Source organism: Melozone crissalis, unplaced genomic scaffold (genome assembly GCF_028551555.1).
Source record: "Melozone crissalis strain CALT ecotype California unplaced genomic scaffold, PUWL_Pcris_2 ptg000019l_1, whole genome shotgun sequence".
Taxonomy (NCBI): domain Eukaryota; kingdom Metazoa; phylum Chordata; class Aves; order Passeriformes; family Passerellidae; genus Melozone; species Melozone crissalis.
In genome coordinates, this window is record NW_026535797.1 from 16,293,809 (window position 1) to 16,315,944 (window position 22,136).

Here is a 22,136-nt window from a genome sequence, read left to right on the forward strand (position 1 = left end):
CAAGGACTCCTTTCCTTCCAGCACAGCTAGAAAGACTTTCTACCACCTGTTCATCATCAAAGGACACTGCTCTTTGCTGGACCTATTCCAGCTTTCTTCCTCTTGCCTGAGCAGATCAACATTTGTCCATTTAATTCCAGATCACACTAATCTTCTGACACCATCAAATGGGACAAGTTCTGCTACTGGAATAGCTTAATGCATCCTTTGACCTTTTATTCATCAGCTGTTTTAGCAGAAGACCAAAACAAATTAGTATTGTTTCTTAAATGTTTCAGTACCTCTTTGGCCATCCCTAAGACTTCTACAAGTATAATGCCCAATCAGTCTGGTCTCTTAAACTTTTCCAGCTTTCCAGGAGTAAAGCAAAACCCCTGTTCTGCAAGCAGTTCAAACATTCTGGTCTAACATTGGAGATGACACAAAAAATAAATGGAAAATCCCTATTCAGAAGCTGATTTTGAACCTTACCAGGCCTACAACAGCTTCCCCACAGTGAGCAAAGGAAAATACCTAGTTTATAAGCATGAAATCAATGAACTACTGATGGTCAACTACTAAACACTGAGTTGCATTTGTGCCAAAGCCAATTAATCCGTTAGTGCTGTGGTTAGCACTTCCTGTTAGCTGCCTAAATAACCAAGTGAAGTGAAACTCCACACCCATGTCTGGATCAGGAACTAACTCACAGTACCAACCATTTTATTATTCCTCTTGGTTTGAAGGTAGCAATATATACTAAAGTCTTCAGCCTATCATGTCCTCTAGCTGCTTGCATGCTACTTCTACTGGAAGCCCCAAGGCTTAAATTACTAAAGAGTCAAGAATTTAAATGATTTTCATTTATTTTTAAGGGTATATTTTGGCAGAGGTTTATATATATTATTCTCATCAGCAACTTGATTCTACGCTACAGTTACAATTACTGTACTCAAGCTCTCTTTCTCAGTGTGTGTATTTCATTACAAATTATGCTACAAGACCCAACACCCACCCTCTGTTATTCCTGCTATGTTTAATTATCTTTATTAAGAAAAACCTCTCTTTTATCTTTACTTATTTGATAATACTCTTTGCAAGAACAAACTTTAGTAAAGAAACAATTTTCTTCCTTGTTTTGAACCAGGAAGAAAAGCCCAGAACTGAATCTTAAACTATCGGGATCTTGCATACAGTGGATGCGAGGAAATCCTGCAACAATGTACAGTCACACTGATGTGGAAAAGAATCCACACAAAAGGGTACGGCTGTAGGAGGATTTAAACAATCTGGAAATTATTTAACTATGAGAAATCCTTAGTAATGACTAAATAATTTGCTGCAGTGCTCATTTGTAGCTGCATTTTTCTGTTAGAGCAAAGGGTGTGCCCAATATGTTTTTCCTGTCTCACTAGGTTACCAACTACACAAAGGACATGGGGAAGCACACAATCCCTGCTCATTCTCTTAACTTCACAGGGACAACTGACTTTACTGTGGGGTCTTTGGGACTTTTTAACTACAGAAAGATTTGTGTTCTGAGAATTTGAAATCTTTCTACTAACAGTATTAGATGTAATAGAAAACAGATGTGTTCTCTTTTCAAACATCTTTATGCCAGAAAATCTAACTAAGCATGAATCATATGAGTCCTCTGGTTTATTCCTATGATGTTCTTTCTGTATACAGCGGTTTGCTTTATTTATCTTTTCCAATTACTGTGACTTTTCTCCATGAAGAGCACTCATTAACCTATCTGCAAAAGTTTAGTGATCCTGTAAATGAAGCAGTAAATTTTCCCTCCTGGAAAACAAAGAAATGGAAAAATATCCAAATGTTCTTTCAAGCTTAATTTACAGAAACATGCCAAAGCAATGAGTTAAGTGCCTTGGCACAGTGCAAAAGCAGAATAACATCCACTGTACTCCTCCTCCAGGCATGTTTAATAACAGAGTGGATGAAAAGTTATATCAGCTTTTAGGAACAGGAAAAAATCATGTCTTATACTGCAATCTTCTGCTATGTTGCTCCACAGGTTCTGTAGTCAGCTCTTGGGCACAGGAACAGAGCAGGTGTGTGCAACTAGTCAGGACTAAAGAGCATGGGCCAGCAGAGTGTGCTGGCCAGGAGCTCTGGGAGTGAACAGCACAGAGGGAGGCTGGCCTGAGAAACACAGGGCTCTGCCTACGGCTATAGACAGACAGTAGCAAAACATTTGAGAAAAAGTTGTCACTACTTTGAATGCAACAACAGCAATCCTCACTGCTTATTTTCCTCCAGAGGAAAGAAATGGTGTAGGTTCTTCTCATTGCTTGTTCTTGGGCAACAGAGGCCCCTAGACACGCTCTTTACACTCAAAAACTAAATCCAAATTAAATCTAGATTTTTAAATAAAATATATAAAACCATGAATCTCTAAAGGGAAGACTGTTGATTTCAACTCAAATCCCACTTAGCTTAGACACCTAACACAGCTCCCAAGCTAATGGGTCTACTTGTCAATGTCAGAAGCAAACACTGGGTTTCTTAAACTGTCGTTAGAGTAGCTCTCCATAGTAAGGACCTTAGATAGGCACTGTGCTCCACCTTCCCAATCCTGAACTAGCATGCAGACAAACCATGGGTGTGTTATTTGCACACTCTTCCACTGAGCACTGTTTTGAAATGCTGTAGCACTTCAGACGTGTATCTATTGACTTTTTCTTGAGTATTAAAAGAGGATACCATAAAAAAGCAGCAGGTCTTTGATATGGTAGTCCTAAATCTCTCTCCAAATCAGGAAATAGAATCAGTAATTCTAGAGAAATACAGGTTATGCATACATGCAATTGGTAGGTGAGAAACTTATTCCACATTTCCTCCTTTCATGTACTCTTTCATCTAAATGTGAATGTTCATAAATATCAAATCTCTTCTTTTGTTACAGTGCTTTGTGTCTTTAAAAGAACTACAAGATGCTCTTTCCTATTATCATGTTAAAATCAGGATGCCTGCTCATGTGTTTCTCACTTCTCACCCCCTTATCCTGTTTCCCTGCCAAAAGTCCTTCCAAACTCATCACACATTGCAAATGTGTGGATGTGATTGAGGATCTATTTGCAAAGAGCATTACTTTGAAGGTACTACTCTGGCTTTGGTACAAACAACTTTCTGTGCATAAACCCAAAAATAGGCATTTGCTCAAACTGGGGGTTAAGAGTTACAAATATGAGTCTAGATGATATTTTAAAATACAGTTTGAAGAAAACCAACCACATGACTGCTTAACTTTGAACCCATGTACAGAGTGAAACAATTTAGGTGCTTCAAATAATCACTTTATTTTTTGATCCATTATAAAGTCCATTACAAAAGTCTGACTACTGATAAGCTAAGCTTTCCTATCTCAAGTTTTGAGATCTCCCTAAAGTCAGAGGCATGCAATATATTCCTGCCTAACTGATCTGCAGGAATCTCAAGAATGAGAGACCTGAGGGCACTGGCTTGATTCACACTGATTTTATGACAGAGCTGTAGAGTGTTGTAAAAACCAGGATCCACATATTGGGAGGAGGTAGAGAGTAGTAAAGAAAAGCTAACAATGGAGTTGGGCTACTATGAGTAAACATGAATGTTTGCCTAAGACATGAAATCTGCCATGAAAAAAAGAAAAGATGACATGATCATACTTCCTTTCAGAATAGCAACAGAGAACACTACTTGGCATTGACAGAAAAGAGAGAGCACAGCAAACACCAGCTATCAGTTCCATTTTCTCCCTGTACTTCAGTATTGAAAGTTGTGTTTAATACTGGGGTGGGGGAGGGTAGGGAGAGGGAAAGAAGGAACATACTTGTTTTGTCCAATTGTTTCAAAATCCTTCACAATAATTGTTAGGGAAGATGAATTATCCAGAGCAATTCCTTTCAAGTCAAATTCAACAATCTGAACAAAAAAAAAAAAAAAAAAAAAAAAAAAGACCAAACCCAAATTATAATGACAAGTTTTGTAAAAATTACCAGCAGAGTAGCAGATACAATAAAATTATTCAGAAATAAATTTTGCATTTAGTGAGAGACCAAATCCAGCTTACATTTGTGAAAGTAAAGTAAAAAAAGCTCATAGCATGTATTTGATTTGCTAATTACTAGCAACAATAGCAAAATTAAATTGTTTAATAGTGAATCATCATTTCTTTTGCAGTTCCACTTCCTTACATTAACATACATATTGTCTTGTCATTCCTCTCCAATATTGGCTGAACTAAGTTGCTATTGAATTTAAGCAAATAGTTGTGTGTTCCCTTTTCTTATAATTCTAATTACAAAATGTAAGAAAAATCTTTAACTTTCATTTATCTTTGTGAAAAAACACTGTGAAGAAAACATTTTCCCCAAGAAAAATATTCCTGAAGATGCAACATAAGACTAGGCCTACAAATAAACCATGAGGACTTTCAATACATAATTCCTTTTAATTCTGTATGGTTTTTCCTGGTACGTAATAAGTGATCCCATTATGTTCCCATACACATGGCTAAACAATGGCTGAGTATCATTTTGATGGAAAGAAAGTGGGAACAAAACCAGGCCAAAACTCATCAGTTATCAATCTAATTTTACATTAACACATTGCTAATGAATTGTAATATATGGTGCAAGATGAATTCATTCACCTGCATTTACTAACACTTTGACAGAACACATTGTACCAGATTCCTTTCCAATAACCTGCTCAGCTGTTGACACTGACTTAATGTCTTTACAAGCATTGTCTTGAAATGACCAAGGATTTATTTTAAAAAAACATTACCTCATTCCAAACAGGATTGAGTTCATTTTCAATTTTCTTTGTTTTCTTTTTTTCATCTGCAAATACAAACAAAGCATGATTAATTGTTTTTGCTAAAGCACTACAAAATAATAACATTTTTTCCTTTCACTTTTCTAAAGAAGGTTTGAACTTAAAACCAAATGTTCCAATTGTTTTTACCTCTTCCAGAAGTTGCACGTTTTACAATCAAGAAGTCCCCTGGGCAATTTTAGTAGTTGAGGCTTTTTATTGTTTTGTTTAAGCACAGCTAGTTGTACTTCCAAAAAAGCAAAATAAATATTTAGATTTTGCAACCTTTTATGACCCTTAGCTTCACCTTCAATAATGATGAAAAAAGACAGACTAAAAGACTTGGAGATATCAAACCAAACAGTAACCTCTGAGTGATAGCAGTAAAGCACTACTTTTGAAAGTAGTAGAGAAAACATGTCACATATGTACCATATTTGAGTTACAAAATATTTTGGAATGTTTAGCTCTGGAATAAAATCACATGGAAAAAAATTCTTAAGGAGATATGCTTACAATGTCAGCACTGTCTGGTTTAAAGAGCAAATATTAGAAGAAATATACATGTATGTAAGAGGAAATGCAATCCTTCCTGAAAAGGGGTTTCCAGAGGTTATGTAGATAGGACTTCACTGAACTTAACTAAAAATTAGCCTAAAAATTACAAAAATTGCAAATTTTCTATAGTTCATGGTAAAATTTGCAGTTGGGCAAGCTACAAATCATGAGAATATGGGATGTAGAGCAAATTAAACATAGCTTAGCATTATTTTTCCTGTTCAGTTACAATATTTAGTTCCAATGGAGGACAAGTCCTTTGACACTCAGAAGCACAAAAGAGCACAGACAGACACACAGCTCTTTAAACAGAGATTGCACATATTAGTGATAACAAGCACATTTAAGTACAGGGTGTAAAGCAGCTGCTGATCTCCAAAATGCTCAGCCAGCACAAGAAGTCCAAGCTTTAGACACACTCTACGCCTTTAAAGACTCCAGTAAAGATAAATGCATTTTTGGTATTTGAAGTTATGACTGTACTTAGCCTGGGAAGCAAGAGTAAAGATATGCCAAATGGGCAAGATCATATACCCACTGGTCAGGCTTGCTGACTGTGGTGGCCCTTTTATTGGATGAGAATGGGATGTACTGAAAAAATCAGCCCATGCTGCAAATTACAAGAACTGACTCCCATTTATGTAACAGGAATTGTCTACAATTCATACAGGATATTGACTCACATTGTAGGACAAAGTGCTTTCATAACATACCATACATTTTGACATTTTGACATGTTCTGCCTGACATTTTGCAGAACAAAGCACTAATTACCAAACTAGTGAGAGAAATTCAACTTTATGCTATCTAATAGGAGACAAAGCATTTTCAAAACTGGGGATCCCAGAATAACTGGGGCTGGGCACTGATATTCCAAGTCCCTCTAGAAGATGGGAGATGAAAAGACTTTTTCACTGCCAGTGAAAAAAAGGAACAGTTACAGCTGTTTGTAAAAAGGATAGTAAATTACAGACCTGATTCTGATGGAACTAATGGATAGAAGTCCTATGATCCCTGCCTAAGCTAAAATCTAACTGTGAGTTCTGGTTTGAGCAACAGTCAGAACAACTCTTAACAAGGTGCTAAATTTTCCACTCTGAATTATCCATTTTCACAAAAGCAAGATTTATGTTTCCACTAATATGCATATTCTAGATTACATTGAGAAAAGCACCTTTTTCTGTTCTGCATCTCTGTGAAAGCTGGATGAAAAAACACTGGGAAGCACAGCTTACTTGGGGTTTTAGTTGTAATTTTAGTCAGAGTACAACACTCCCATTCCTCAAGGAAATACTTTGCATATATTCCTGTCTCTTTACTGACTTCCTTTTTATGACACTTTTATCGGTATTTTGATGCACTGGGTGGTGGTGATATTTGTTTTAAGCTCTTGGCAAAGCTCTTTCCTCTTCCAATCAAAAAACCCCGTCGCCACAGCGGGTGAGGTGGATTGCTCAGTTATTCCAGGAGCTCACAAAAGTTTCAGCTCCTCAGGCTGTTTTCCTCTGCTGGAAATGATTGCAGCTATAGCAACCAAGACTAAACCACATCAGGATAAATTGTGCAATAGGGCCAGTCACCATTTTTTGTGTGACCCTACCATGAAAAAAGAAATGATAAGGGATACAGATAAAACACTCTATACTTGTTTCTTTAAAAAACTAGCTACAGTAACTGTGGTACTGTAGAAGAAATCATTATTTACTTTATCTTGATGGAGGCACCATACTACCTTATAATATAACATGCTAGTTAATATTCTTGGGTGGAAAAGACTGTAATAAGAATTTAATTGCTCAGTGTCCAAAAAAAATTAAGATGAGCTGTTTAAACAATAACTGTTCATCATTAAAAATATTACAGGATAGCAAAACACTTAATGTTTCCATCTTAATTTTTTTTCTATTATAACTAGCAATTTTAATCAACATGAGCAGATGGGGAATAGCAGAAGCAAACATTATCTTTTACAACAGTCCTAAGTCTAAGATTTAAGACAGTATCATATTTCTGTTAACTAAGTATCCCATAAAACTTTTGTCAAAGGAGAATTCAGATTGCATGATGACAGCAACTGCAGGACCAAATGGGCAGACCTCCAAAACCCTGAAATTAAATGTAGATAATTTAACTATCTGCAAAACAGAAAATTTATATCCAGTTTAACTATTTTCTATTAAACTATTTTCTTCCACACACTGAAATATAAACTAAAATAGTTTTGAACTACTGCAGGCCTGCAGGCCTGTTGAAAAGCTCTTAGATTAAGCACAGATTGAATCAAGTTGGATTAATCAAATTAAATGCCATTTCACCTCAGTTTTCCTTGCATAAAGTGGAATGAGGCAGCCAAAATAAATGATCAAAGCACTAAATATCCTAGCACTGACTGCACATACAAGCAATTGAATCAATTTTTACACAGTGAGACAAGAATCTAACAAACCAGAATGATTATATTGATTTAATAATTATCACTTAGTGCCAGTTTAGCAAATTGCAACAGTTTTTCATGGTAATTTGACCAATGAATTGTCTCATATTGAGTGAAGAACTCAGAATTCTGCAAGAGCAGCACCCAGTTCCAGATAGCGATACTCGTTTACTCTCAGGGTGTAGTTCTCTTTGAACTGTGAGTTTTCTTAAAGTAAATAAAAGTTTCATCCCATTGGACTGGACATAAATGTGTTTAAAAAAAAAGGAAAATACTTGCACAAAACTCCTCTGCTATATTAGAACTAAAAGAGCTGCCTATTTTCTCCTAATATGCAGCTAATATATATCACTGTAACAATTATATTAACTGCCTATTCTGTAGCCAGCTTAGTTAAAAAAAAAAGATTAAATCTATTCTATTCATAGATGAAACCATATTGACTTACATGTCTTAACATATAAAACATTTGCAGTTCTTTCATACTAACAGTTGCAGGATCATGAGTTTTTTTCTTCACAGAATGTCTGTAAAGGTCTGAGACTGAAAGACTGTGTTTCCATGGGAGGATTAAATTTACTGAACCTGACATCAACGAAGGCCCTGTAAATCAAAATTTGACCAAATACTGTTCTAATGAAATGCCAACTTCCACAGCAATTTTCTGTCAATGAGGGCTGTTCATTAAGACCTCACCAAGAATACTCCAGAGTCAAACAAGAATATTAAAATTTCCTGCAGGACCATGGCCACAGTCCTGCAAATGTTTTAAGTTTTTCCCAGTTTAGAATATGCACTCCCAAATGTGCTTTTTATGTCCCCCAGGATTTACACTGGGTAGGGACTAAAGTTAAAGATTAATGCCCTTTGACATACTCTTCCCCAAATAAGATCGGTTTCCTATCTCCACACATCAACAGGGTGAGGGGGAAACCAACAGTGGATATAAAAAAAATCTATAAACATAAACAGCTAGAAGTCAAACATATTTCAGATATGACTCTGTCCTTGCGCTGGGTAGCAGGCACTCCACTTACAAATTAAATCAGAGCTGCTTAATAGCTGGTAAAAGCCTGGTATTTTCTGTCCCACTTGAATCACTCTGGACAGGAAGCAAAAAATCAGACTGTTGGTATGTAGTAAAATCACATAAACAGAAGCAGCAGGATAATGAGAAATTAAATATCCCACTAAAAATCTGTCATAATTATGAAGCTGGCACTGGTTAAGCATATTTGGGAACATTAAAAATCCCAATTCTAGTACATAAAGCATAAATATGAATTCATTCCTTTAATGTCTGTTGTCCAATTCCTGCCTTTGGATAACTGAAGGACTGAAAAACAAATCAAGCAATGAAGAAAAAAAAATCTGTATTTTCTATTTACTAGGTAAAAGTGAACTGCATTAGAGCACACAGAAGTTTGCAAGGAGGGGAAAAAACAGACATTTAAGCATAAAGAAGGGAAGTCATAAACCAGCTCTGGAGTCTGAAAACTGCAGGAACAGAGGCAACACAGAAAAGCAAAACTGGCAGGAAAGCAAAGAGAGACAAGGAACTGGAAAAAGAAAATGGATACTTAAGAAGTAGAAGAATGTGAAACAAACCAGAGACATGACAGTATATTCACTTTTTGCAGGGCAAGTAAAATCATATTTTAACAATTATGAAGTTCCAAAAGCTACTGACACAGGCTCTGCCACTTTTTCTAATACAAGGTGGGTAAAAAAAGAAACCAAAAAAAGATAAACCTTGAGAAAAAGGAGGAAACTAAAGCAAATGGAATGGTTTCACATCTTTCTGATGCTGAAATAAATGTATCTGAAAACTTGTTACTTTGAAAGTTAAGATTCTGCATGTGCAGTGCCTCATCCTTTTTCATCCCACAGCTGTCATGATTTCAGATTTGGTTTCTAAAGGTGACAAACTCCTGCAAGGATTTTTCACACTTTAAAAACAGCACTTGGATTTCAGTGCACAGCTAGGAAACCAGGTCACCAGGAGATAAGATGCCTGTTTGTCACAGTTTGGTTTGATGTATGACATGATCCAAAACTGCTTAAAGGTTTTGGCACCCTAAAAATAAATCAATACTAGAAATCAAGTTCCTCTAGTCTAGCCAAGTGAGGTAATGTTGGCAACAAGTAAAGTACATCTAAAACATATTTAGCTTTACATATAAATGCTTTATCACAATCTTCTCCTTCTTCTATATATAACTGATGAGCAATGAAAGTGAAAAATACAGTTTCCTTCCATAATCTTGTCATTAGATAATCTCAACAGGCAAAATTTTGATGTGCAATTCTGTTTGTGACAAAAACCCCAAAAACAACAACCAAAAAAAACCCCAAACCAAACTCAAACAAAATCAAATACCTTCCAAAATAGTACTACTGCTATTTCAGTATACTACTTGTAACAACAATAAATCACATTTTTATTGTATGTATGTGACAGTGAGCAGTGCCTGTTCAAAGTAATCAAGACAGGAATGATTTTTCAGATGGAATATCAATATCAGAATTATATATCAGAATTAAAAGTGGGTTCATTCACGGAATTAGATTTGTTTTTAAAGCAACAGATTAATCCTTTGGAAAAACTTGTAAAATGTGGATCCTGAAACAGAAGCACAGCTACTCAGAACAGACCAATATGCTCCACCCAGTTCAAACTTCATTCAGGTAGCTCCTGTCTCTAATTAAAAAGTCTTCCCTAAAATTACATCAGATGTAATTCCAGGAAAACATGATGTCCCAGATTTTCAGATACTTACAAAGGGCACTAGCTTTCACAAAACTTCTTCCCTGACTACATTTATGTCAGTTTTGCTTACCTTTAAAAATAACAGAAACGATAGGATCTGGTTTCCCAAACTTGGTTTTAGGGATATTGGTAGCAGATTCCACAATCACCCGAAGCATTGTTTCCCTCTTCCCTAAATGTTGACTACTACCGAAGGAATTAAATCTTCAGTTTCACAGCCCTTCTAGACTGAAATGCTAGCAGGAAGAGGAGGCAGGGAATTACTGGTTTACAGCAAAGGAGGTCGTCTATGGGTGGATCTATGACGGACTAGCTGCTCAAAGCTCTGGGAAAAGCCAGTCCTGTAAATTGACACCAGGTTCTGTCGTGCTGCACAGAAAGAGCTCTCGCTAGTGAAATCCCGTAACGGGATCCTGTTAAATCCTGCAAAAACTGTCTTGTTGCTGCTTTTATTCTTAAACTGCGTGATAAATCTCTCGTCAGAAACCAAGGCTAGAGTTAAATGTTAAGCAGTATCAACATTAAGCGCGACTCTAGAACTCGATCTAAACAGCATCTGCCTCTCCGTACACCAAGGTATGAAATTCCACAATAGCTTATATTTTCCCCCCTAATTTTGAGAACTTCATTGTTGGCAAATCCTTTTGGTTTGTCTCCGCGCCAGCCTAGTCAGAAACTGGCGATGATCCCAAAAAACAGTGCGAGTCCTCCCCCTCCTGTTGGATTCTGGAACGACACTGCGGCTTCCTCATGGAACGTCCTGGATATAGTAGATTTATAGCAGAATTATTGAAATACGTATCCATAACTAAAAATTTGAAAGTATTAAGGAAATGCGTGCAAAAAATAAATTAAAAGTGACAAGAGTCTGTACAGTTTGGAAGCATATGAATGTTTTGTCTTAAACACGTGCACAAACACTGTGGTAACATGACCTAGGTAACATTTACATGACAAGCGCAGGAGCTTTGAGCTCCCCCGTGCTCAGTCAGTTTTTCTCAGCTGTGAACAGAGGTAAAAACCCGAGTGGTTCCCGCTGCCACTGCCACGCGTGTCCCCAAGGAGAGAGGAGAGGGGAAGCCAGCAAGAGGCAGCAAAAGGAGCCACAAGCGAGCGCGGTTCAGCCCAGCTTTTACACGGTCACACAAGACCTAGCTTACTTTGTAATTTCTAAAATTATCAGATTTGGGGTAGATGGAGAGGAGAAGAAAAACCCCACATGTTCAGGGAGGAATGAGGACACAGACACGTAAGAGACAGCACTGAGCGGGCCCTGCAGGCTCGGCCCGAGCACCACGGCGCCCCGCTCCACCCTCCGGGCGCCCGCTGCTGCTGGCCCAGCACCGCCGCGCCTGGCAGCCCCGGGTAGGGACGGCACCGCCCGGGCGGCGACACGAGGGGGCGGCGACATGAGGGGACACCGCCCCTGCCGCCACGGCCCGCGGGCACCATCCGGAAACCCCGGAAGTGACGGCCCCGAGCCGCGGGATTCAAACTCCCGGAAGCGGCACGGGCCGGGGCCGGACGGAGCCGCCGCCGAGCCGTGCCCCCCGCACCGGGCCGTGCCCCCCGCACCGTGACTCGCGGCCCCTCTGAGCCCCGCGGGAGCCGGGAAGGCCCGCGCCGCCTGCACTCGCCTCCAGCTGTCGGAAGCCTTGTCCCGCCCGCTAGAAGGAACCGCTGTTCCGTAGCGCCTCGTTCGGTTTGTACAGGCGCCTAGAGATGAACGCCAAGACCGCCATAGATCGAATTATTGGCAAGGGGGGCCTGAAGCTGGGCAGCTCCAGAGCTGACGGAGGGCTCGAGAAGGGGAAGCGGGAGGGCGCTGCCCCGCGGAGGTCCATGGAGGAGGTGGCCACAGGCAAAGGCAGAATGACGGAGCCGGAGAGGAGCGAGCTCCTGCAGGTGAGCCGGGCTCTCCCCGAGCGAGCGCGGGCCGCGTCCCACGGGTACGGCGCTCGGCAGCAGGAGCCTCACCTTTCCTCTCAGAACTTTTGATGTCACAGCTGGTTTAGTAGTGTTAGTCCAGACAAACTTTTAGTTTCACACTTTCATTCTCATGTATTTTTCAATGACAGCTGAGCTAATAAAATCACACTCATCTGACAAGGCTGGTAAATACAAAGACTTGAGGCCACAGGTGCCAGTTAGTCCATTAAGACTTGTCCAAATGTGTCCGATGGAACACGTCTCAGAGAAGGCTTTTAAGCATTACCTGCAAAGAGCTTAACGTTTGAAAACATTTGATTAAGAACATGCCAAAAAGCGCAGAGTGTTTGTTTGAATTGAATTGTCAAGCTCCCACTCAGCTATAGGTAAATGAAACTGTAATTGGATTGTTACATTATTCTTCCATTGCATCTAAAGAGCAGAAACTAAGACACTGCAAGGTACAGAAGCATCTGTATATCTATATGATTGTTCCACTCGAGGTAAACCTGTGGCTGCAGAGAGAGAATTTCAAGACTTATTAGGTGACCTGGTCACAGCCTGTCAGGCTTCCCAGAAGGACAGGGAAACTTTAGATGGACTCTAGAAAAGGATACAACTCATGTGGACTAGGTTTACTAATATTTCTAGGCCACTCTTTTTAATGAAAGGGCTTGCCATGTGTCTGTGCCACAACATCAGTTGAGAAGTCCTAAGACAAGGATGAGCTGTGGCTGGGCAGCTCATGCACAGCTCTGGCTAGATTCCTCTGTGTATTTGCTGATTCTCTTGGTGTTTGCTGTCAGCTCAGTGTTGATTACTTAATACTGGTTTCCTATAAACTAGGAAAAACAGGTGCAAAATCACCATTGTGTTAGATACACCGGATAGTCTTTGGTGTCACTATTTTAATTTCAGTGAGTGATGGTGTTCAGCCACTCCCTAATTGAGGCTCTCTCAAAATCACTTGCTTTCAGTTTTTCTTTCTAATAACTTGATGTCAACATGCAAGATTTCAACATGAGCCTTTCTCAGCAGAATTAAATGCTATCACATCTGATGTCCATGCAGAGCCCCATGGCATCTTAAATGCAGTACTAATTGTGTGTAATGAATACCTGTGCTGGAGGCCTACTGGAAAAAGAGTGCATGTTGAAAATATCTGCTAAAACACATTTTGAAACTACAGGGCCAGATAACATGGAAAACAGGATCCTTCTCCTGAATGCTTTATTATAACTCTTCTGTAACTCACTGTCATGAGATTTGCAAGAAGGCTCTTGCAAACACATATGCTAAGAAATAAACTAAGAAAGGTAGCACCAACTTCTTTGCTGGAAGTGTTTTGGAGTTTTTGTACTGCTTTTGTTTTAGGGTCATATATTGTAGTGATCTTTATTCAAAACTGAGTACATACCAAGCCTGTGAAACTTGGTTCTTTGCATTCTCTCCTTGTTTCGTCTATTTCAGACTGGTTTTCCTATCACTTGATATATTTCAGATGATCGCTCCAGTATTGTCTTCTTTGAGTTATAAGCAATTTTCTCAGCTAATTAAGGGCTAAGAGAGAACTTTGAAAGTGAGATATTCTTATCATAGAATCATAAGGTCATAGAAGGGGATGGGTAGGAAGAGACCCTAAAGATCACCTAGTTTTAACACCTTCCACTAGACCCTGCTGCTCAGATAATCTCAAAGTACTTGCTAATGCATTTGATGCATAGACTAACACACTTTTTTATTCTGTTTCATTTAGAAAATACTTTTGCTTGAGAAAGAAAAAGAAAAATACAACCATCTTCTTGGAGAGAAGGACAGAGAAATCCAAAACCTGAAAGACAAGCTTAGGTCCAAAACCAAGACTAGTGAAGTGTCCTTCCTACAAAATCAACTAGAGGAAAAAACAAAGGAAGCAGAAAGAAGAGAACAGTTACTTTGTTCTCTATCAGAAGAAATTAATAGGTTAAAATGTAATTTATCTGCAGTCATGGCAAAATGCTCCGATCTTGAGAACGAAGCCAGTGGTACTTCTCAGGTAAGGACTGAAGAAATATTGCAATTGCAAAATGGATTTTGTGCCCACTAAGCACCAATACCTGCTATAAAACTGAATATTTTAAAAATTTTCTTACAAGCTGTGTTGCATGCTGAAATATTCTTGTATGAAGCGAGATGGTGTCCAGATCGAGCTCTAAATGAGGAACAGTCAGAGTGCACACTTCAGGCAGCACAGCTGGGGAGGGAATTCTCTCCTGCTGTACTCAAGGTCCCTAGCTCAAGGTCACACACTGGTAGTGTGACCTGTGATACTGCTGGGATGCTCCACTGCTGCTTAGGCAGGCACTGTGCCCTTCTCAGATCTGTGCGCTCTGTGATTAGACAGAGTGAGAAGGCAGCAGTGCTGAGAGACATGGGCACTAGTAAAGACAAACTAAGCTCCTCACCCAATTCAGCTTCAGTCATGAGAATATCTTTCTTCTCTCTGCTCTTATGAACCCTCATTTGTGTCTCAGTTGTTAAAACTAATTGTCTTTACTTTCTATGGCATCACACATGGTAAATTCTTCAATGTGGCACAGGACAGGAATAATGAGTTTCTCCTCTCATTATGAAGTGGTCAATAGATATGGTGCCAACCCTAGGCAGGGTTTAAAAGTCCATTTGGGATTCTACAGTTGTTTTTCCACCCGTGTTCTGTTCTAATAATCTTTGGAAAATGCATTAGTAACTCCGTGAGGGGCACAGGGAAGTTGTTTACATACAGGTGCCTAAACATAGGCGGCTGCAAGTCTTTTTTTTCCACCTTTTGACCTGCAGATGGTGCTGGTTCCCTCCACTCCACACGAGAGTTGAGCAATTTCTAGAAATTCTGCTATAGCCAAACACAGAATATCTTCATCTACTACTTTTGAATGGTAACACATGTATATATTGTACTTCCAATAATGCAGTTTATTGAGAAATACCACTTTAAATGCAACGTATTTATTTTAAATTTTAAGACACTTTGAACTTCATTAGTGGTGTTAAAATGTGTATAAAGTCAACAGGTTTTCATATTTTTGTCATTAAACCACCAAAATACGTATTACTTTAAAACCATAGTTTTCTTTTAAAATTGTAACTGATTTATGTACAGAGGACAGTGATGTTTACTGGATGTCTTGGAGAACTTGAAAACAAGTCTAGCAATGCTGCTTGAAACTGCTAGGTGGCATACTAGCTCTGAAATGGAAACAACAGTTTTATAACACAATTTTGAGAAAGTTTTTGTTGAGGCAGGACTCTGATGTTCATAGAAACAAGCTCAGTGTCTCTAAATCCTATTTTTATTAGGAAGTGTTTAAGTTTAATAATTGCATCCAAAGTTCTGTATTTTTCAGCTATAAATTCTGCTGTAAATCATGGTCCAAGATCCATAGAAAAATGTTAGAAAAAATGTAGTTTGGATTTGGGAAGTAATGTACATTTTTTTTTCTCACTGAAGTTCCCTCTGACTTATACCTACACAATTTCATAACCACTTTGTATCCTGCAGAGAAGTTACATGTCAGAATGGGAGAAACATGGCTGTAACTGCTCTCCAGTTTTAGATGGCTCTCAAGAAGTCTCCTACTCATATGTGTACATAAGTCATACTCACTGTACTGGGATCAGGCTCAGAAAATCAGGCACTTTGTCCTTGTGCTTGCAGACAGGCCTTCATAATTTCCCAGGTGTTCTCAGTCTTCCTGTTATCTCAGAGAAGCATCAAGGTCTCTGGCTTTCCCCAACTCCTCCTGTATGTCTGAGTCATTGTCAAATGTATGAGGATACAAAAATAGAAAAAAACATTTACTTCTTCTTGTGTACATAAATAATACCCTTAAATATCTTCATTTTTCAAAACCTCTTTGCAGAACACCCTTTAGGACTTCTAAGACAGCAGTTCAGCAAAAAATACATTATGGTTTCCTTAGGAAATGTTTTAATGTAACTATGAATTGCATAAATTGCACTTTATGGAATAAATTTCACGTAAATCTTTATCACATATTTTGCAGAAGAGTCTATTTTAAATATCTGAAATGGCTTTCTACATAACTTGGATCCTTCAAAAAAACCCAGCAACCAACTATAAAGATCTTTAAACACAAAAGGCACATCTGTTTTAATTTTTAAATGCATCTGATTTCATTTTTAAGATCTTCTTATGCTATTTATGTGAGATTAATAGCTGTACAGGAGTAGCTTTGCTGTTTCAGCCATTTGTTTTAAACAACACTAACAAGCTGTTCTTTGTCCGCAGGAAGCTGCAACAAACAGCACTGAAATTGAAAGACAATTGAAAGATGTAAGTTTCCTGTAAATTTCAACCATCTGTATTGAGATGCAGAGGAATGTAAATTATCATCATGTACATTTTGGGTAGTATGGGACCTCAGAGGGTATGTTTCTCTCTAAAATATAATCTCTAAAATGATTTTGTGAGAAGGCACTAATTTAAATTTAAACCCAAAAAACTTGCAAAAGAAAAAATTAAGATTTCCATCATCTTTGAAAGACCTTGCTTAGAACATCAGAACCAAGTGGTTGCTGACAACTCAGAAGCCTCTAGGAACCTGGCACTGCTTGGGATAGCATGTGGTTGGATTAGAAACCTCCTGATGTCCCTTCCAAACTGAATAAGTCAATGAGCCAAGCAGCTAAAAAATCCATGTCCTTGTTCTTAAAAATTAAGTTGCAATGATACAGTTTTATTTTATTCCATTTTCAAGGTCTGTTATTTTATATTTGAGAGTGAAAAGTCAATTCTTCATAATCTAGGCATGACTCATGAAGCCTTTGTTCTTTAAGTAATTTTCCCATTGCTGCAGTTTTAACTTACGCTCAGCATCCTGAATTAACTTTCCAAATGAAGACGGATTTATTTATTTTTTGTATAGATTACTACAATTTGCAGCAGACTTATCTAGCTTATCTTTAATAACTTCTAATATTTTGAAGACATAAGACAAATACTTTTAAAAACTGACTAATTACCAGAGACTTTTTTGTTGTTCTTATGTTTCTTTTTATGAAGGCTCTTGAGAAAAATCAGCAGTGGCTCCTGTATGACCAGCAACGGGAAGCATATGTCAGGGGGCTGCTTGGAAGGATCTTTGAACTTGAACAGAAGGCAGAAATAGTTAGCCAGCAGCAGGAATCTAAATCAAATTCAGAAGGTATCAACTTCATTTTTACTCCCACAAGTGACCCAAACCATAATTATCTATGGGATTAAATTTTCTGAAAACAAATTCTAGCACACTTAAAATCAAGACCTTGTTCTCAATGCTTTGGCTTCTTAATGGTAAAACTTGGTTAAATAATATTCCTCTGCTTCCTGTTATCTATCTATGTTACTTGACCAAGAGTACTTCCTGTTCTTATCCACTTCAAAGATGGTTTTAACAGCCTTGACACTCTATTAGCAACCTCTTTATTTGTGGAAAGTATTGAGGCAAATAGATGTACCTCTCCCATCCTTCAAAGTACACTTTCAGTAGACATAATGGAAGCATTAAGGATTTATTAGCTAGGTGTGGATCAGATTTTTTTAAATTTACTTTTTTCAAAATAAATATTATAAAAATGACTCAAGATTGCCATGTTCTTTACTCAGCTGAACAGTTGTTACAGGGCAAGAAAACCTGTGATAGGTTTTGGCACCTCTCCATAGAAGTGTTTCACAATAAAGATCTGGCCACCTCCAGCTCACTTCCTTGCTGTGCAGTTCCTCAATAAGGCACACCTCTCAGAATTAATGAAATTAAATTCATATTAAGCAGAAGAACCAGAAGGCATTGACTTGCTTTTCTTATTACCAAATTATTGATTTCATACATTCTGTAACTGACCTGCAAGGTAAATTCACTAAACAGAACAAACATTGTGTGGAGTAAGAGCATACCCACAGATTTGCCCTGAGTAATTCATGGGCAGTGGCTTGGTTTCTGTATTGCTGCTTGACTGTTTCTGGAAAACACTGAGATATCATCACAAGCTTGTTTTGGTGCTGTTCAGAAATCTATGAACAGTATTTTTAGAGGGAGGCAGACTCGGCTCACCAGAAAATGTTGCACAGAGTTACTGCAGTCAAAGCTTTGCCACAAGAGCAACCAGGAGACTTAAAGTCTTCAATAGGAAAATTATCAAAGTAACAAAACTTCCAGTGCCAAAAATCAGCAAAACCTGTGAAATTCTCCCTCCCTCATTCTGCTTCTACATATATTTTGTATTGCTCCTGAATTTTTGCAGTCTGCCTCTTAATTTTTTCCTACTTATTAAACTTTTCTTGGGTCTATAAGCAGAAATTTTCTAACCCTGGTTTAAGTAATAGTTGCTACCCAGGAAGCAAGCATTTATTAATCAAAAGAACTGTCCTAGTCCTTTCTATTGACTCTTTAGAAGTAAATTATGGCCTACTAAAAGATGGTCTGCAAAAGACAGTGGAAGGTCTGGCTTTGGTCAAAAAGGTTGAAGTAGAATCTATTACATCCCCAAGGGTATCTCTGGGGAGGGAGTAATGCCAGCAGCTTGGCTAAAGAGCCTAAAAATGGAACTAGGAATCCAGTGTCTTTGGGTCAGATTCCCATGTGTCAGTATAATGCATGAGGCCTTAGAAGAACTGTTTTCTACCAATATACAGTGAGTGTATTGGTAAGGAGACTTAATGTATTATAAATACTGAAAGCTGTTTCAACCAAAGTTTGCTTCTAATCTGAGCTGTGCAATAACCTACTATGTCAATTTCTACTAATAAGCCTTAAAATGCTGTTAAGGATTTAGTGCTCTGATTTTTAAGTGGGTTTTTTTTTCACATTACTAACTCAATTATTTCTGACTCATTAAGGTCACCCACAAGAGGAACAGCAAGAATGCTGTGACCAGCTGTTTCTGACTGCTAAGAGAGATCCTGAGACTGAAAGACGGACCATAACCCAGCTGAGATCTGAGCTCAATGAACTTAAAAAGACATATCAAGAAACACAAGGGGAAATGATGAGTTTAAATGCCTTACTGCAGTCACAACGGCTTGCTGAAATGAAGACTCAAGAAAATGAAAATACAATGAAAGAGAAAGCACAAAGACTAGAACAGGAAAATGAAACTATCAAAGAACAGCTCAGGGAAGAAAAAGAAAAGTCTGAAGATCTTTTATGTCAGGTAAGTGGAAGGATTCGGAGGTTTGAGATCATTAGCAAAGAATCAAGAGAGATAAAAATTCACAGTTAATCAGAATGGACCATCTCTCTCTCTGGTAACTGTTCTTCATATAGATCTAGACTCATTCTTTGAGGTTAAAACTGAATTGTTTAAACATGAAACTTCTTTATCAATTTATTTCCCTAGTCTTAAGGGACACAAAAGAGAAGGGAGAAAATACTGAATTGATTCTAATATAGTTCATCCTTAAGACTAATAGTAAATGAGAACAAGAAAGCTAAAAAATCATTTTATCATGTGCTCCTAATTATGGAATACCATTAATATTTGCTGTCACCTGGCAGTAAAATACAACTGATATTTGAAATATGACAATAAAATTTACTAGACACCAAAGTAGGCCAAAAACATAACAACACTTAAGCTGTCTAAAGACAGACTGGTTCTCACTGGTCAATAATGATTAAAATATGTTTATTTTATTTTATTTTATTTTTTGAAGCTGAACAACAGCATTATCATAAAAGTTGATACATGCTGAAAGCAGAGAATATTTTAATGTATGCATTTACTTAATCATTATAGTATAGTACTTTCTCTTAAACTTGTTCTCTTATTTAAAAAAAAATCACATTGTTTGTTTTTATTAAGATAAAATATCATATTAGTACAAACATAGGTTTTGTGAGTATATTTTTGTCAGCATCCTGGCAATCACCAGGCTTCCATTTTTTCTTTTTTTAACAATAACATCATCCTGTATTCCCCCTTCTCAGTGCAATAATTTTTCACTAGGGTTTTCCTTGGGGAAGTAATGATTTGAATTGAGTTTGGTTCTTGCATAACAGGCACACATTTGCTGTTGGCATTGGAATGTAAGAGTTTGCTTCCATCTCATTATAAATTAATTCTTTTTAAGCTTATTAACTATTGTATATGGATGTTGTTTGTTACAAGTGTTCATCTGCCTTGTAGGTGCAGCTTCTTCGTAAATCATTGCTCAGACAGGAGGCAGAACACACAAGAATAGCTTTGTTGGAACAACAGGTACACAATTATGTCCTAAAGTGCTGATATTTAATGTGTTAGGCACAGAGTCTTTCTAGGCTAGCTTCACATTTAAGAATTATTAGTATATCAAATAAAGTAATGCTAGACATGAATATTCAATTGCACATAATCTCTTGATGCTTTCAAAAATTTTGACATGTCAGGAGAAAAATCTGTAACCTTGTACTGATAAGAGGGTATGATCAAACCTGATGTTGTTTTCTCCACAATCACTTATTAAACAGGTAAAGCCTCAGATAAGGCACAGGAAACATCCTAAAACTAATCATCTAATTAAAGTTTAGCAATATATTTTTGATATACTTATAGAAATAATTGCATTGCCATATTTTCTATTTTCTTTATTTGAAATTGAAACACCCTCCAATCAAAATAACTGTACCTCTTCTAAGGGAGATTTTAATAACTGGGGACATGTGAATTTTACTGTAATGAAAGCAACAGCAATTTTTAATTTTTAATTTAAATTTTCCTTTTAATCCCGTTTTAATATGTTATTGCAGAGCAAAACTGGCTTTAAATATATAAATGGGAAACATCCCTCCCAATTCATACTAACTTTGACTTTAAGTTCTCACTTTGTTGGGCTGCCAGATCCAGATATGTACCACAGACTTAGAGAACGGGAAGCTTGATCGCCACAACCTGAAGCTTGAGTTAAACCACGTTCTCAAGGAGCTGCGCAAGGCCAAGGAGAAAATAACCCGTCTGGAACCCCTGGTATGTACTGAATATTCAACTCACAGGTGAATTCAGTCAGGGATTTTGCAAAAACACACATCTTCTTGCTTTGGGATCTTGTTTCAAACCCTGAGTAAGTGTCCCTGCATCCCTTATGTCTGTTTCCCCAGGTGCAGAGCCCTGTGCAAGCCAGGCAGGCGCTGCTTTGCTCTGCAGCAGGCACGGAGCAGGAGCAGTGCAGCAGCTCCAGAACAGGCAGCGTGCTGAGCAGGGAACACTCTGTACTCTCTATCAATGTCTCTGCCAGTTTTGTCTGTTGCACCATGACAAAGATGCAATGTGCTTCCACTCACACTTATTGCTGGTGAACAGGGCACAGTCCTTAGTGCTGTAACACACCCAAGGCTTGTGTGCCATCCAGCCTTTAATATATTTTCCTACAGTGTTTGATCAGTGCATGCCTGTCCCAGTCTTACAGTGAAGCTCCTCCTTTTCCAGAAACTCCGGGAATCTGGACATATGGAATCACAAGAAGACTTGCAAGCTGTATTTGACAAGAAGCTGACCACATATGACAGAAGCCCTCCCCTGAAACATTCCAGCTGCCTTGATGAAAGTTTTCTCGAGTGTCCCAGATGTAAAGTGCTATATCCAACAAGCCAGCATAGAGAATTACTAGCACACATTGACTTCTGTACAGCTTGA

General features: G+C 38.1%; 2 protein-coding genes across 2 annotated transcripts in view; one reads left to right on the forward strand and one right to left on the reverse strand.

The window, feature by feature from the left end:
• The window catches only part of MYOF (myoferlin), a 61,009-nt gene extending 50,289 nt beyond the window's left edge, over nucleotides 1-10,720 (reverse strand). Inside the window, exons 1-3 of the mRNA XM_054276620.1 lie at nucleotides 10,633-10,720; nucleotides 4,771-4,826; nucleotides 3,812-3,903 (exon numbers count right to left, since the gene is read on the reverse strand). Of these exons, the coding sequence (XP_054132595.1) occupies nucleotides 3,812-3,903; nucleotides 4,771-4,826; nucleotides 10,633-10,720 (236 nt within the window). The remainder of the gene's footprint in view (nucleotides 1-3,811; nucleotides 3,904-4,770; nucleotides 4,827-10,632) is intronic.
• A 1,564-nt stretch (nucleotides 10,721-12,284) lies between these two features.
• Nucleotides 12,285-22,136, forward strand: CEP55 (centrosomal protein 55). Its single transcript, XM_054277338.1, has 8 exons — nucleotides 12,285-12,467; nucleotides 14,248-14,566; nucleotides 16,784-16,824; nucleotides 17,554-17,695; nucleotides 19,366-19,679; nucleotides 20,655-20,726; nucleotides 21,345-21,470; nucleotides 21,930-22,136. Exons 1-8 carry the CDS (start codon nucleotides 12,285-12,287, stop codon nucleotides 22,134-22,136), a joined length of 1,404 nt encoding a protein of 467 aa, XP_054133313.1.

What these genes read in the sequence shown, in the direction of transcription:
- CEP55 (XM_054277338.1), top strand. Translation starts at nt 12,285, where the DNA reads ATGAACGCCAAGACCGCCATAGATCGAATTATTGGCAAGGGGGGCCTG. An exon ending in GCAATTGCAAAATGGATTTT is followed by an intron (nt 14,567 to 16,783) that starts GTGCCCACTAAG and finishes GTCCGCAGGAAG; the next exon opens with CTGCAACAAACAGCACTGAA. An exon ending in TTGAAAGACAATTGAAAGAT is followed by an intron (nt 16,825 to 17,553) that starts GTAAGTTTCCTG and finishes CTTTTTATGAAG; the next exon opens with GCTCTTGAGAAAAATCAGCA.